Here is a 17,018-nt window from a genome sequence, read left to right on the forward strand (position 1 = left end):
AGTCAGGATGATGAGGTTCAGTTAGCCAGTTATCCAACTTAACATTGTCCAAAATACCCAAGTTTAGTAAGAAGTGACGTCAGAGAGAAAAAGGACAAAGTGCAAGTTTTCTGCCTCGAACTGAAACACCATCCATCCACGTGGAAATGACAGGGTAAATGACAACTTTTATTTAAGATAAATTGTGCTTTGAAGTATGAACTTTAAAGCTCTCTATTTGTTTCCCAAAATTACACTTGGATGTATGTACTGTATGTATGTATTGATACGGTGTATTATATTACTTACTTTCTGTTGCTGCTTCATAACCTAACAATGTAAAATTCTCAGAAAATGTATTTACAGTTTTGGTAGAAATAATGAAAATTTTCTTTTTAGGTTAAACGTGTATTCTGAATATAGTTTAACACTGAAAAGGTAAGCACAAATAAACAACATTAAATTTCAGGGGCATTTTTAATTCAAATTCTGGTGACATACTTATATCCATAATAGACAACTTTACAGATCTACAATCATACAATCTGAAACCGTTTTGTATCGTATTTTTTATATTTTTACTGTACAATCAGGTTTTAATCTTACAGTATGTGTAACTGAATTTAACTGTTAAAAGGTAGTAATGGTTGTTTCTTCTTACAAATTATTTCAAGAACATTTTAAAGGAACATTTGGTTACAGCTGCACACATGTAATTATTACCCCAACAGTGAAATATCCACATCACACCATAAGAATCATGCACAATGACTCCAGTTGAGTCCTACTCCTTGGTCAGTGATGCTGAGTAATTCCTGATATTTGAACACTCACTGCCAGATAACTGAACCAGATATATGTTTTGTAACCTTATTTGACACAGAGCGTCCTCTGTTATTGGCAGTTTCTTAGCACAGAGTAACTAACAAGCCAAAAAACATCCAAACACCTTGAAACGCTTTTAAATCTGCTGCATAGGCCTCAGGTTGGAAGACACCTGGAGAGGAACACAAAGAGAAATGCTTATTGATATTTGGTGAAGATGTGCAAAAAATATTCAAACAAATTGACATTTACTGTCAAGCCCGAGGATCTGATTATCCATACAAGTTTGGATTAACTTGCATACTGTGGGAGCACACCAGTCTAACTTTAGAGAGGACTTAGGGCCCTCAACATTGTAGAGAAGCTGTGCTTTAACAGCAGGATTACTAATATTTCTGCTGCAGTTGATTTTAAGAATGCTAATTTCTTAACATATTAATGTTTGAACATCTTTCATAAATATACTCAAAATAATTTCAGTCTGATAATACCTAGCAGCAGTAAAAGATAAATTCATTTTGAGGCTTTAAACACAATCTAAAATGGGAAGCCGATAACTGAACGGTTATGGCGCTCACCTCAAAATCTGTGCCGGTACATGCCTTGATGTCCTCAGGACTCAGTCCCTCCCATATTTCAATCAGAGTCAGACCTTTTGTCTTATCCACATCAAACACAGCCTGGTAAAGAGACAGATGGTTGAAAAATGTGAGGATAAAAAAAGAAGAAAAATGAGTAGAAAGACGATGGTTGATGCCGGGACTAAAGTGAGGTACAGAGAGAGACAATTTCAGGAACTGAAATATTAACCAGACATAAACTGTACAATGAGGCCACACTTTAAAAAAATCAAAAAGCAGCAGTTTGGGCATGAGGCCAAAGTAGCACTTTAGTGTCATCCACACAGGAGATGACAAAAAAGCTGCAATTATTGTTGACACACACAGAAGAGGCAAAGAGGAGCCCTTGACTCACTGAATCCGGACCCCTACAAACCAGTGAACAGTTACACTGTAATTGTTGGAGTACTTCTGATAGTTTGAGAATGACAAAAAATCTATTTAATTCATTTTGGGTAATAGATTCAACATTCTCAAATTTAGCATTAATTCTAAGTGAGGGGTAGTAGTAAAATTTTTTGACCAGGGGTCTGCAACCTTTTTAGTCTTGAGAGCCATTTTGGTCTGCAGTGCAGCTAAATAAAATTTGTTCAGTTACAAATGTTACATGACCTTTAAAGCAAAAAAAAAAAGAAAATAATGAGAACCAGCATTTTATTTCTTTCATTTTCTTTAATGAGATGTTGGTATTTGTGGCAGATGATGTAAGAGATCACATGGTTCACATCCAATGAAAAGAAACCTAGATTTGTTTTAGGTTGAATGGAAATAATAAAATAATTTTTATTTGACAAATACTAGAAAACTTAAGAGTTACTTCAAGAAATTAAAAGATGCTTCACACTTTAAAGGTACTGTACCTCCTTAAAAGAATGATGACAAAGCATCTGAAACATCAGGGAGTTTGTCACTGTGTACAGCTGTAAGCAGAGGATGTGATGTGCAACAATAACGTTTTAATGAGAATACCTTGAATGAATATTTGGTTACTTACTGGGGACAAAAAAAAGATATAATAAGCACTACGGATAAATGAACTGCAGACTGACTGACAGAAATTCAGTGGTGTGACAGTGTCCTCAAAAACAGTTTTACAGCTAAATTATTGAGGTGTCTTGAAAGTCCTTGTGATTGAAAGATGGACTGGTACTGTGGAAAAAACGTCAGAGTGTCTTGGTTTGCTAAAATATAGTAGAATATACTATAATATATACATATATATATAAATATATAAGACTATTCCAGGCACACAGTTGTTAGAGAAGACTGTAGTTTCTGCTTACGGAGATAGTCTGATTAATTAACCAGCAAATATTTGTCTTAATATCATTGCCAGATAAACCACAATGGCAAACAGGTAATATTTTGCACGAAAAACATTTGAAACCACAACTTTATTTAAGGACGCTTCGATATTTCTGTCGATACATGAAAAATAATGTGCTGACAGTTTTACAACCAAGCCGTAGCAGTAGGTGTCATTGTTTTTTTCCCCTTTTTAAATGAAACCAGTAAGTCCAAGTCATACATTTTTGTTTATAAAATGTGCTATGAAACCATTGTCGTATTCAAAAGTTGTATAGTGAGGAGATTAGACAGGCCCATGCCCCATGCGTACTATCCACTTCATAAAAAACATGCATAAAAGTGAATCAAGAGAAATGCCAGTTTCCCTCCTCTGGTAAACAATATAAGATTAGTTTAAGGACAGTTCAGGCAAACTCTTCAGAGCCGGGGCCTGATGCCTTTTTCTACAGGGACTAGCAGGCTAAGCCTCAGCCACGGCCGTGTAAAGCCTGTCAGGACTCTCAGCTCATTAGAACTCCACACACTGACAGGGCAGGAGGCAGATATCTCACTTCAATATAGCGAGACAGATGGAATGTCATGAGGACCTAGGGTCTATGGGTAACGCAGACAACGACATGCATCTCTAATTGTGACACTTTGTCACAAGTGATTAAAAGGGATTAAAAGGTTTATCAAAATATGCCAGAGCTGTGGGTTAAAAATACAGTGTGGTGTCGTGGGACGTGTCATCATAAGTCAGTGAAAGTAAGCTTCGACTCTGCTATAAAATGTACGACACATGGCAGTGTAGGTCAGTACATTATCTCCTGTCCTCATCTCTAATAATCACACTTTGTTTAAATTGTGCTCCATTTGCAAAGTATCTCCTTGTTTTGAAAACTTTGGGTCACCTTTCTTCACAGTCTTCAAATCCCCCATCATCATTAACCAGACTGATGAAAGTTATTAATGAAGAGGCTGGTAGACGACGTGATGCGCTGTCTGGCTGGAAGTGGGCTGAATGTCAATTAAAAATAGAAAGCGTAATGTTTGTAGGAAACAAGATGTTAGTATGTAATTGAAGCAACAGGAGCAATTAAGTCAAAGGTTATTTCTACCACACATTTCAGCAAATGCGATAAGCAAATTTGGAAATGTGTTTACAAAAAAGCTCAACGTGGGGCTATAAAAGAATTTCAATTTGGCTCCTGCAGTTATAATTGCTGTCATTGGTGTTACCGTCATTATGCAAAGTGACAAGGTGACATTTTTCTGGAACTATTATGACTGAATTATTCTAAAGACATTAAAATTGATTTAGACAAATGCTTTTTTTTCTGAACAAAACAAAAAGTAATTTTAACTATTAAGAGATAGGAGGGGACTATAAAAATCTGAAAATGGGCTTCAGCGGTGCTCTGATTTTCTCTCTCGCAGTATGTTAAAGTACATACAATAAAACCATTAGAAGTACCGTAAATAAGCAATTAAACAGCATGTGTGGTTAAAAAAAGAAACATGGGAACATTAGATGATTCATCCATAGAGAAGAGCAGCAGAAACAGCCTGAGGCAACAGGTTTACCACCACCCTGAGTCTACAAATCAAAACATAACTATTTAGGACAACACTCAATTTACCATCCCTGCAGGTTATCAAGAGCCAACAAGGACAATGTGTTTTAGAGAATATGTTGCACATGTCACCGTCTGTTCATGTGTCTGCAGGCATATCCAAAAATGACCCTTTTTTCTGTCTTTATTTAGAAAAACCATTTGTTAAAAAATAAATTAACATGCAACTATTACCATTTTTCAAGTTAAAATCAATACTTTTGCAAACACACATTATTCATTTTAGGCCACTTGTCAAGCTGAAGCAAGGAAGAAAAACAAAGGAAGGAAGAAGAAAGAATGCTGCGTAGATTAATGAAGGTTGGAGTGATGTGTGAAGCAAAGAAGGTTTGGACAGATGGATAGATGATAGTCCCACCAACGAAGGGATGGACAGATGGACCAGAGATGCTATGTATGTATGGATGGATGAACAGACCAGAGAAGTGGTAGATTTACAGACAAACAGATTAAAGAAGTGATGGACAGATGAATAGAAAAACGGATCAAAGAAGTGATGGATGGATGAATGGATGGAAGATGTTTTAAACCAGGGGTGTCCAAACTTTTTTCACTGAGGGCCGCATACATAAAAATATAGAAGGGGCTGGGCCACTTACAAAATGCTTTCATAGTAACTTGGGGTAAATTTCTTCTGTGATTGTCCATTTTGGTGGAGCAACTGCCTTGATTTACAGTAGCTTCCCCTGGTGTTAAAACTAAGAAGTGCAATACACTCAAACAAAAGTTGAAATGTGGGCCATATTCTATTCCATCTCTAAAATTTCTTGCGGGTCAAATAAAAATGGACCGCGGGCCAACTGCGGCCCGCAGTTTGGACACCCCTGTTTAAAACCCCTGTTTTAAACAATGTTACTTTATCCAGACCTGGAATGTGCGACCTTTGTAATAATATTGACTGTATCACCTGCTGAAAATTAGATTTAGGGTGCTTAATATGAAGCTAATGATTCACTACTGGTAGTACCATAACAATAATTTCCTGAGCCCACAGGCAGTCGTAACCAGAGTTATTTGTTATCACAGTGGAAATAACTGCAACACTGTATTATTCTGACAATAAACAACTAAATAACAGACGTTAATTGGTGGGAAGTCTTATGAAAAAACACTGGCTGAAGACTTACTCCAAGTCTTCGGATGTTGTCATGGAAGCAATTTGTTAAAAACAATCACATAATGTCAATATTGAAACAATAAAAGGGGGAATAACTATTCTTCTGGTAGCATTTTAAAGAGCTTTTTATATTGATAAAATTTCTTAATGGGCTAATAAAGCAGCTTCCCTCTTCTCTGTTTTCATGATGGAAGCAGAGCAAAGTTATTGCTTCACTTTCAAAGTTAAGACTTCCACCACTGAGACTATATATAAAAACCAACTTCTCATAAGTGGCATGAACACTTCTTTTCATTTTGTTGCTTTTAGAGGATAACTTGAAAATGTTTACACTGCAAGAAAAGAAATACTTTGACTTCTAGCTGCTACTTAATCCCAGTAATAGGTTGAGCAGTTTTCCAAGTTTATTTTCCTGTTAATCCACATTACTCTCAGATGAGTTATTAAATGTGCATAAAAAAGGCATGCAGACCAATCATTATTATGCAGTTAAGGTTCAATGTCAGGCCCTCCTAAATTTAAATAACTTTTATTAAAAAAGTTAAGTTTAAACAAAATCTGCCTCAGCTATATTTATATAAAATATAGCTATAAATATTTAACAAGAAAGCTTTTCTTGTTGAATATTTTTTTCCATATAACTGTTACCAGGGATATATTCTCTTAAAGTGAAGTAGAAAGTTCTCATGACGTTAGACAAAAAAGTTTGTTTTTCAGACTACAAGTTACTGGAAGGCTCCTTCATTGAAAATGGGTGCAAAATGGTTCATAGCACAGACTTGAGCAACCAACTTCTATGTTCTTTTATGTTTATTATTTAACAATTTTAACTGGAACTTGATTAATCATGTTTGTTTCCCCCCTACATAACTGAGCAATAAGAGTTATTACTGGAACAAAATTGTTTCATTGATTGGCTAAATAAAAATCAACACTCTGAACATGCTCTACGACAGAAAAAGTGAATGTGTCAGTAAATACAGTGCTTTGCAAATATATGTACTTCCTTGTATATCATCACATCACGACCAGAAACTTTAATGTGTTTTATTGGAAATAAATTACAGGAGGCTAAATGGACCGGAATCAACGTAGAAAATAGTTCACACTTTTAGCACTGTAAGTGATAAAGCAACTGAAGCATCATATCATGTGGTGCTACACATAGCTAAATCAGGACTTTGACTTTAAGCTAATCTATCCCATGTCTAAGCCAGCGGTTCTCCAATCCAGGCTTTGAGGGCTGATGTCCCGCAACTTTTAGATGTGTATCTGCTTCAACACACTGGAGTCAAACAATCAGGTCATTAGCAGGTCTCAGGAGTACTTCAATGCACTGGAGAAGAGTATTTCATTCAGGTGTGTTGCACAGGGGACACATCTAAAAGTTGAAACACATCAGACCTTGAGGAATTTAGAACCTCTGGCCTAAACGAGGGGCCTTACAGTCCTTGACTGGAGGTCTGTCCGGCAGCTTTTAGATGCATTCCTGTTCCAACACAATTGAACTGAATGGATAACTCATTGCCAAGTCTTGCTAAACTTGATGACATGCTGAAGAGGTAATTCAACCATCAGATATTAGACCTTAAGGACTGGAGTTAGAGGTCCCTGATAAAGCATTCATAGTAGCTCTTGCTGTATGTTTAGGATTGATCAATTCTACTTTTAGTCTAAGGACCTTGGTAACACTTTTTGTCCTACCTGTAGATTTAGGTGGACACCCATGCAGTTATAGGTTAGAAGTTGTGTCATACACGTTCAATTGTTGGTTCAAATGAAGATTTCCCCTACATATAAAGTGACTCCATTTAGTAATCAGGAGACCTGTGAAGGCAGTTTTCCTTCCAATTCACAATTATGCACTGCTTTGTATTGTTCTACCACATAAAATCCCAAGACGTGAACAGCTTTGCCTGGCACTGCAGTCAATTATTTTGTCACAAGAAAAAAAGTCACATTTAATTTACCAATAGTTAGAAATTATCCTACTGCTGACCTCATTTAAATTTTTTTTTTTCATAACAGCCACTGAAAGAGCAACTGAAGGTGATATATTCTTGGCAGTTGTATTGAGGCTGCTTTTTTTCAGGTGATGACGAACTGATGACCACATTTTAGAATTTCTGAAAAGTTCAGTTCGTTTTGCCCAGACTACAAAGAACGGGGGTGGCACTGTCAAAGACTGCCTTCAAAATGCTCACACATTAGGTCAACATATGCCAGCTTATTGTGTAGTTCATTGGAATAAAGCAAAGAACAAATCCATTCAAAGCACAAGAGACAAAGCTGAAAATGGTAGGAGGGGGTTAGTAAAATACAAAGCATGAAGAAAAAAAGAGAAAAATATGTTTTGAAAAAGAAGAAAATGAGGTCATCAATTATAGAGTAAGAATTCAGGCTGGAGACAGTAAAAAGCTGGAAATGTATTCAAGGAGCGAGTGTTTAGGGAGCAAGAAAGCCGAGGCTTAAATGAGGAAGATGGAGAGGAGGAGATGGCAGCCGTAGTTTGTAATTCTGTATAAAGGGCTGTAACCTTTTCCAAATGTTAACAGAAAACTGCTTGCTGAGAAAAGCTGTGAGATCACAACAGAAACAAGCTGAGCAGAAAGGAATGAGTGGGTTGTTGGGCAGATGGTGGGGGTCATAGAGACAGGTCTTGCTTTTAGTGAACAAAGTTTTAAAGGCAGTTATTAGAAGGGGGGAAAGGATTATCTAAACTGAGCACAACACTACATCTGGATCAAAATCCACTTAAGACAAGAACATCTCTACTGATTTGATTTCCACATCTCCTCCACCATTTTTCACATTTAGTAGTCAAAGCTGCGGGTTTCTTCCATTTGAATTCGACTAGCCACCCCGATGAATCTTAACTTTCTACTACAACAAAGGTTACAAATCTAGATGTTTTTCTCTAAAAACGGTTCGCCCTGTGGTTTCCATTTCACATGTACAGTATGTTCATCTAGCGACCTCTGGGCACAATTTAATTAGTCTCAAAGGCAACCGTCTAGCATTCAACATATTCCAAGTGTACAGAGAGCACTGCCTGTGAGTAGGTAATCATGTTTGTGAGGAGAACATGCTTAGATGCAAGCTACCTGAACCATAATTGTAAAATAAATAAATTCAGAAAATGTTTATTTAGAACCATTATTATAACAAAAGGTTATGGTTATGGAAAGAAAAAAAAATCTTCATGGACATGAAGACTTTTTAAATGCCAAGCCTGATGCTTCTAATTATCAAAATATGAGAATATATTTATGAAATGCAGTAGATCTCCCTTTTCACCACAGACCAAAAATAAAATTGAATTAAGCCAAATTAGAGAAATATGTGAATTAAATAAAGAATGTAATCCATCGATTCATCCATCTGTCTGTCTGTCATTCCATCAATCAGTCCATCCATTCATCTCCTGTCGGTCCCTTCCTCTACCTTTCCATCAGTCCTATCATATGTGTACCTCTTTCCCCTCTATTCATCCTTTAATCCTCTGCAGGTTTTGATTTTATTCTGCAGACATATATTTTTAGTGAGGTTTTGTATTTATACTTTAAGAGTAGTCCGTAAAGAACTCACTGAAATAAAATATGACATTTAAAAAAAAAGAAAGAAAAAAGGAAGATAACCTGATCATATTTTGGACATTAAAAATGCTAATTTGCTAGAATGTGTAAGAATTGGGTAGCTGGTTCTTTATTTTTACCCACTCCAACAAATAAATTCCTTATATTACAATTCAGACCAATTCAGTTTCAAGATTTTGATTAAATTAAAATGCAAGACGTAGTAAAATAATAAGAAAACAGTATTGCAACATGGTTTAGACCACTTCTATGGCAAGGTCAGCTGTGGTAAGAGATGACAAGTTCGTGTGTCATCTGTTCCAATTAACCAAAGATGCAGGTCCAAGGCAAGTCTGTAAAAACATAATCGCATAACTCGTGGCCCAGGTATGCACTACATGTGGCATCATAAATAGCCCTCTAGCTCTTGTTGCCTTTTTATTTAGTCCATCACAGCAACATGCACCATAAGTCCTGCATTTTAAAGGCTCTTTTCTACAATGAAAAATTACTTTCAAAAACATTTCCAGTGCATCAGAACATTTAAATTATTCACAGTCCAAATTGATTAAGCACTAAAAATGTATGGTTAATGGCTCATTCATCCAGGTATGTAGATTGACTCTTATCTTGAATTCAAGTGGAATAAGGAACATTTGCATATGTTATGTCCACAAATGAAGATAAAGTTGCACCTTTTCTGTAATGATTCGATCCACGCACTGCTTCCCTGTCAATGGCAGGACGCATTTCTCCATTATCTTGTGTTTTCCTCCCTGAAAGGAAAGAGACACATGTTATAAGCAAAGATGCATCGCTTGCTCAACAAGTTGGTCAAATAAATATAGGATTTTCCTGATTATGCAAGCACATCCTAAAAAAGTATGCACTAAACTCCTTTCTTTCAGTCTTAGTTTTCACCTTTTCTGACAATTTTTAAGAAAAAAAGAAGACAAATTCCTGTCATGCTTCACCTTTTTTCCCCTGTCATGAATGAAAAAAGCCTTCAGGGTTGTACATTTATGTTCACCTGCTGCACCATCTGGACCTTTGCTGGGTGCCAGACAGAGTCCCATTAGCCAAAGAAAAAAAAGCACCCAGCATGTTTCTGTTCATACAGAAGAATGGGCTTCTGTCGCATATCAGTCTGGATTTTCTAACAGTAAAGCTATGCATTTTGAAAAGAAAAAGAAACTGAGTTTATCTGTAGCTGGAACATGTTTAACTATTAATCAACTCTTCCAAATGCCTCCCCGTCCCATAAAAACTGGACTAACTACAATTCTGGAGTTGTTTTTAAATTAGCTCAAGACAAATGAAGAAGGGATGCCATCTGAGCAAAACCTCATTAGGATGAACTGGCATTCTCAGATAAAAAGGCATTAGGCAATCTATTAACCGACTTGTCCCTAATCAGCCATAACAGTAACAGTCATTATTATAGGAAGCAAATACAAAGTAAGCTGGCAAAGGAAGCAAGCATGGGAAAAGGGAATTGCCAATTTAGTTTGACTCAGAAGGAAAAAGTACTTAAGTAGAAATTTTGATAATAGGTTCCAAAAGTTCAATACTTTTTACAACAGAGAAACCTGACTCACATTTGCTAAGGGTGTTTTATTTATTCAAAGCAGCATCTAGTTATTTTTTCACAACATTTTCTCAATTTATTTGTCAACAACTGCTAATTCAGATTGGATGGGGGACTGCATTTTTGAAACCAATACATACTTAATTTTTGGCCAGCGAGGTACTGATTGGAAACATGTGTTAGCTGGGATGTGGTACAATCTTCAAGCTAATTTGCAAACTCAAACATGGCACAGGTAGGAATTTATTTAAGACAACATGGTGAGCTGGAATAAGAATAAGCACAGTGACAGCTGATCCAAAACTTTATTTATGATATGATCAACCTTACAAAACAAACCAGTGACTAAATTAATAAGACAAAATGGGAAGAGCGGGCTGAACTGGAGTTAGTACGTTACCAGATCGGAAACAATGTTAGAAAAGTACAAATATATTACTCCTTTAGCTGAGGTGACTTGAAAGTAAGTTAAAAGCACACACTTCTACACTGCTACGCATACACACCTTTGCCGAGTGCTCCATCGTGACCACCACCTTAGTTCCAGCACTAGCTACTAGATCCATGGCTCCTCCCATCCCTTTCACCATTTTGCCCTATTGAAAAAAGGGAAGCAGATTTTTAGTTTAGTTATCAAATGTAATTAAAATTTTTACCTAGAAAATAAAACAATATGCATTCCTTTACTGTAAAATAAGTCTCTAAATCAAATCCTTCTCAGAGAACCCCTTCCCCCCCCCAGATGTTTACAAAAGAGCTTTGTGTCCTACGTGCCAAGATATCTTCTAATGCTTTGTTCTCAGCAAAACTTAATTTTATCCCTTTTCTTGTGAGAAGATGGAAACCTTCACAGTGAGACTATGGCAGAAGGAGCTTACAAATCTACAGCTTCAACAAATATGGTGAGCTGACAGTAGAAAAACTACAAATGCTTTCTAAATAATGAGAATGAAATGTGTGACCCAGAAATAATATGGATTCTATGAAGCTATTATTCCTAAAGGTTACTGTAGGAGTTCACAACAGTATAGCTTTATACTCATAATTGGAGGCACTGAAACATGCACACCAGAACTCAGCACATTCAATTGATTATACTAAGATCAATGCATCTGTCAAAAGAAGCTCTGATCAAAAACAACTGAAAAAGGCAAGTTGCTATAATACAAATCGCAATAGCATTTATTAGTTTCACACAAAAAAATGCTCAAATAAAATGTATATTTTGGCACAGATAAGAAAAAATGACATTCTCCAAACACGGAATTAAGCTATCCAAATATAAATAACCACTAGAGAGAACCCCTCCCTCAAAAAAAACATGTTTTTCTAAATTTGGACCCATAGACCGAAATGCAGAAGTAATGTTATCAAAATCCAGATGCCTTATATAATGGATGGTATAATGCCATATTGAATCTGTTGGTCAAATGTAATAAAGAACACATTCAGAAAGGGCAGCCATGAGTTTCTAGTATTCCATTCAACTCTATAGAAACAGATGGAGGTCTCAATGAACAAACTGCGGCACACTATTTGCTAAATATTTTTTTAAAAAGTACAATGTGGACACGAAGCAATAATTAAAAAGAAATGTGAGCAGAGGGCTGGGGGGAGATTTTAAAACACACATAAACTTTAGGTTTAAAAATGTACAACTATGTATAGCTAAGTCCAAAATTATTTAAACTCCTGCTATATATTAACAGTTATTTTTATGAAAGAAGTTTGTTTGATGGGTAATGATACAAGCATTTCAGAAAATAAAACAATGGAAAAGGAGTATCAGTTTTGAAAAAAAAAGAAATTGCACCTCAAATAGTGAAATCTGTAGAGGCTCACAAATTAGTAAGGTCACATAACAGCAGAAAGTGGAAATGCAGAAAAGAAAATACATGATAGTGTTACATCTTACAAGAAGCAGAGACAAATTTGCTGTCTTTTCAATTATAAAAACATAGCATTTCACTTGTAAGGAAGAAGCAAGAAAGGTGTTTTAAAATGGGAAGAGCAATCTGCGAGTTCATCACCACGAGAAAATTTGTCAGATGGGTGAAAAATCATTTCTCAGTCTCCCATTGTTCCCAGCAAACTGGTTTCCAAATGTGGAAGGCTGACATGCAGATATGGCCACAGGGTGACGGCTCAGTAACTGAATTAAAATCCCATTTCCTCATCAATCATGTGAAGAGCCTGTTTTGCTCTCTGCTCAATAACCCAAGAAAATATATGCCAAGTGTGGTGCATCATAAGGATACTGTCAGCCAGCTGCATAGGAAAGATATCAACTGAGAGCAGAAAAGAGGTTCGGGAGACACAAGGTGCTTTTGAGATGTGACGGGAAAGCATAAGCTTTGCATTTTATCCTGTATAGCCAATTGAACATTGACTGATGTAGCAGCTTATCAACATCCGTAAATGAAATCATGAAAATCTGTTTTAGTCATCTTTTTTTCTCCCCCTTCTGATCTTCAAAAACATCTTTGTTATCCATCTTTCTTCGATCAATCTATCTGTGGCAGTTCGTGTGGTGGGTGAGTATAAAAGCTGTAGATGAGACTGATGAAGACGGCAGCTAAATGGTGAAAATGCCTATTTTCTGTGCTGGACATCTGCTACTATTTTTAAGATGACCACAGTAATATTAAATAAATCTAACTTATTTAATATTAAGAATATTAAATAAATTAGTATTTAATATTTTTATGAGATGAATTTGCAAATTCATCTCATTGCACGAGTACGGTCTTCTGAAGATACCTTTAAGTCTTACGCTAACCTAAAGAAAGTCCCATGTCCACATTCTGAGCACAAAGTTAAGGTGTTTCCCTGCAAGGCTGGATTGCAGCAAGGTTTCCCTTTCTCACTGATCTCTGATGCTTTTGGATAAGATTTTAAGTTGTGATGATTGAGAGAAGTGCCTGGTTTGGAAACATTATGGTCCCATCTTTGCTTTTTGCAAATGGTGTGGGTTGAAAAAGCAAATCTTTCTGTTTACTGGTCTCCCTTTGTTCAGATTTTAAGCTATGGTCATCAGATATGGATCACGACATTCTGAGGTCATGAGCCTGAAATTAGCTTCATTGATAGGGTAGCTGGACTTAGCTTTATAGTAGGCGAAGAGCCCTGCCAATTTGCTGAACGCAGAATATTCACACCTGCGGTCACTGACTGTCCAGGAAGACAGAGGAAGAAACTTGGACAGATGGATTTTTATCTAAATACCGGAGAGAATTTGTATACTCCAGTGACTGAGAATTCGGTTTAACCTGGAGCTGTTTGGGAAAATGTATTTATTTATTTAATTAATAGTAGATGCACAATCTGATTTTTAGTTTAACCAAACATAAAAACGTCACTATGCTCACAAATTTGACAGAGATTACATCAGTTTGTTTTTTTAAGAAACTAGCCCACATTGTATATTGAATATCAACATTAGTATTATTTTAAAAAATAATTAGGCTTGCAACCCACAGGTAGGGTCCATTTTATATTCAAAAAAGTAAAACAAAAATACCAAACAAATGAACATTGGAGGTTCTAGTGTATTTTTGATGTCATTTATTTGCCTAACAGCACCTTGAGACTATAAGTGAATTCAAAGCATACTGTACTGCACACCCAATAGTTTCCTAAATTCCAAACAGGAAAGCGATTAAAATAAGCAGCTGCTAACACTTAGGAAGAAAAATAGCAGCAAATCATTGGAATTCTAAGGGACAAAAGTACAGAGAACATAGGGGTCTAAAACATACTTGACTTTAAAAACAGTGGTTAAATATGATCAACACAGTGACATTGATTTTAATAACTTGTCAGTTATTATTTTGCTTGTGACCTAATGCATACAACAATGAAAGAATCAGACTAAAGCTTTCAAGCAGACACCATTTAATTACCGGTACATGCTGTTCTGTTTGGCAAACTCAATAATTATAATGATGCATGTCTCTGTGACAAAGCACACATATCAAGCCGATTAAAATAACATTTGTAAAAGATAACATCTGTTCCATCTTGCTCCATTGTTTCTGATAGGTTTGTTCAATATATACATAGATTTTGGTTTTGAGTCTAAAAAGAAGACAAAAGGCAACACCTTGGAGAGCAGGACAGATCTTATTAACATTTCTACAAAATCAATGTCATTGTATCAAAAAGAGGTTGATGGGTCACCTGACTTCTGACTACTGGAGCATGTGCAAGGCCACTCAGATGGAACGGACATATTTTTCTAACAATGTTCACAGAAATACCCTCTGAGAGAGCCACCAACAACAGTTCGGTAACTTAGTCATTTAATTAACAAAGCCTTGATGTTATTGACCTTGCTGGTCAGACTGAGGCCCCAGAGGTTTTTCATTTCCTCAACGCTCTGATTGTGTCCATTTGGCTGCTGCAATCTGAGCAGGTCCATCAAAAGCATGTTTCCAGACACATTTCATTAGCAAAAACAGAGATAAAACTGTACATTTACTGTGAGACTCCTCTTCTTTTAATAAGAGAAAACTAGACTTTAGCTGCAAACTTACAATTCTGATGAACACACTTTCACTCATTGTCTCAGCTGAACTCTTAGAGCTGCATAATTTGTTTTTACAGATAAGCTATTTATGATTAAATAGAGTCAAAAATAAATTAGGTTAGAATATTTAAAGACATTCTTTCATTTAGCTCAAGGCTTAAGCCACTCATAATACCAGAGGAACCTGCAGTGGCCTATATATGTATTTCAAGTTGAAAATTTAATTTGGCCTTTGTATAATTGTTAATAATTGAACCCAGTTTTTAGAATATATTTTTCATTTCGACCTTGCAAAGTTGAACAGCACAAGTGACTTCATTCAGTGCAACAGACACTGAAGCTAGAGATTTTCTCCTTTTAATTTTTAAATAATTTAGAAATAAAATGGGAAATGAAAGTGCTCTTTAATACAATTACATCCACTAAAGATTAAATAAAAATTTCTACCTACTGCTCTGTAAAATCAGAAAAATACTTCATGAATTTCCCTCTGAGAATAATAAAGTATGTTCAGTTCAAAGTAATGCAATGTGGGAGTTGTATACGTAGACTACTGGAGACCATGTCAGTAATATCAAATCCAGATGAAACAATACTATCTAGTGCTTTGAAAGAGTTTTTATACCATTGGAACATTCTTATGTTTTGATGCCATGGAGATGAGAGTTGGGGGTGGTGGGATCAGGCTGCAGGGATGTTTTTTCTTTAAAGAAAATGCAGCTGGCCAGCAGGAATACACAAGTGGAATGTTGACACGCTATTGGCTGCCATTTGCTAAACAGTCCACAATCCACTGCATATTCCTTGGAGCTGATTGGCTGTATACACAAGCGAGGCGATAAGGAAGACTAAATAGTAGGTTCTGTATTTGTGCTCAGATGGCTTCAACTAAGTGTACTAATGCACATCAAGGTATTTTTGGTGTTTCAACTATTAAAATGGGCAGTTATGAGTGTTTCTAGTTGGAGTCTCAAGTACTTGCAGATTTCAGCTATTTGCTGGCGGTTGTGCATCTCTGATGCACACAAATAGAGACATGCATAAAAGACTTGTAACTGCAGAAAATGCTGGCTCTACAAAATTTGGATTCTGGTGGGTTAAATGAGGCTGTCAAATAAAATGAATTAATCAAATTCAGTTTAAGTAGTGAAAGATCGAAAAAACAATGTAATTATCAAAAAAAGCAATATCTTTTTTTACAATATGATTTTTTGCATGATCTGCTTAAATCAGATCATGCAAATCCAATGCATTGGATAAAGCCAGATATCCTTGTCTCTTCACAACATAATCAAACAGTGTTTTGTGTTGGTCTAACGTATAAAAAAATCCATTAAAACACTTAGTTTGTAACATAAAAAAGTGCAAATGTTCAAGGGCTTTAAATACTAAGTGAACAATGGATATTTTCCCTGAGAGCCAATTTATAAGAGAAACTGTTTGATGTGATGTTAACATATGATCTCCAAAGTGTAATAAATTCTATCCAACTGATATAAACCATAACAAAAAAAAAGCAAGACCATAATAAAAACCAGAAAACATAGAAACAAAACTGTTGAAACAAAAGGCAATGGCATTGAAGTATACCACTGTGACAATAACATTGAAGAACTGCATTGTGAGAAGCATATTTTGACTGAAGCTCCATCTTACAACACTTTAGGGGCTTGCTGCATTTTTTGAGTTGCTATAGCAACACTTGAATTTATTGTGGAAGTGGTAAGAGTCGGTTTATGGTGGAATTACCACAGAAAATGACCCCCTCCCCAATGCAAGAGTTCCCACTTACCAACTAGCTTTTTTATTCTCCCCCTCCAATTCTCTTGACGGTCTCCACTGTCTGATACAAATGGCTCTCT

General features: G+C 36.0%; 1 protein-coding gene across 1 annotated transcript in view; it reads right to left on the bottom strand.

Moving 5' to 3' along the window:
- Positions 1-437: 437 nt before the first annotated feature.
- Positions 438-17,018, bottom strand: part of oxct1 (3-oxoacid CoA-transferase 1) — a 43,458-nt gene continuing 26,877 nt past the window's right edge. The window contains exons 14-17 of the mRNA XM_005795042.3: positions 11,135-11,224; positions 9,736-9,816; positions 1,383-1,484; positions 438-976 (exon numbers count right to left, since the gene is read on the bottom strand). Of these exons, the coding sequence (XP_005795099.1) occupies positions 941-976; positions 1,383-1,484; positions 9,736-9,816; positions 11,135-11,224 (309 nt within the window). The 3' untranslated portion in view covers positions 438-940. The remainder of the gene's footprint in view (positions 977-1,382; positions 1,485-9,735; positions 9,817-11,134; positions 11,225-17,018) is intronic.

Source organism: Xiphophorus maculatus, chromosome 12, assembly GCF_002775205.1.
Source record: "Xiphophorus maculatus strain JP 163 A chromosome 12, X_maculatus-5.0-male, whole genome shotgun sequence".
Lineage (NCBI taxonomy): Eukaryota > Metazoa > Chordata > Actinopteri > Cyprinodontiformes > Poeciliidae > Xiphophorus > Xiphophorus maculatus.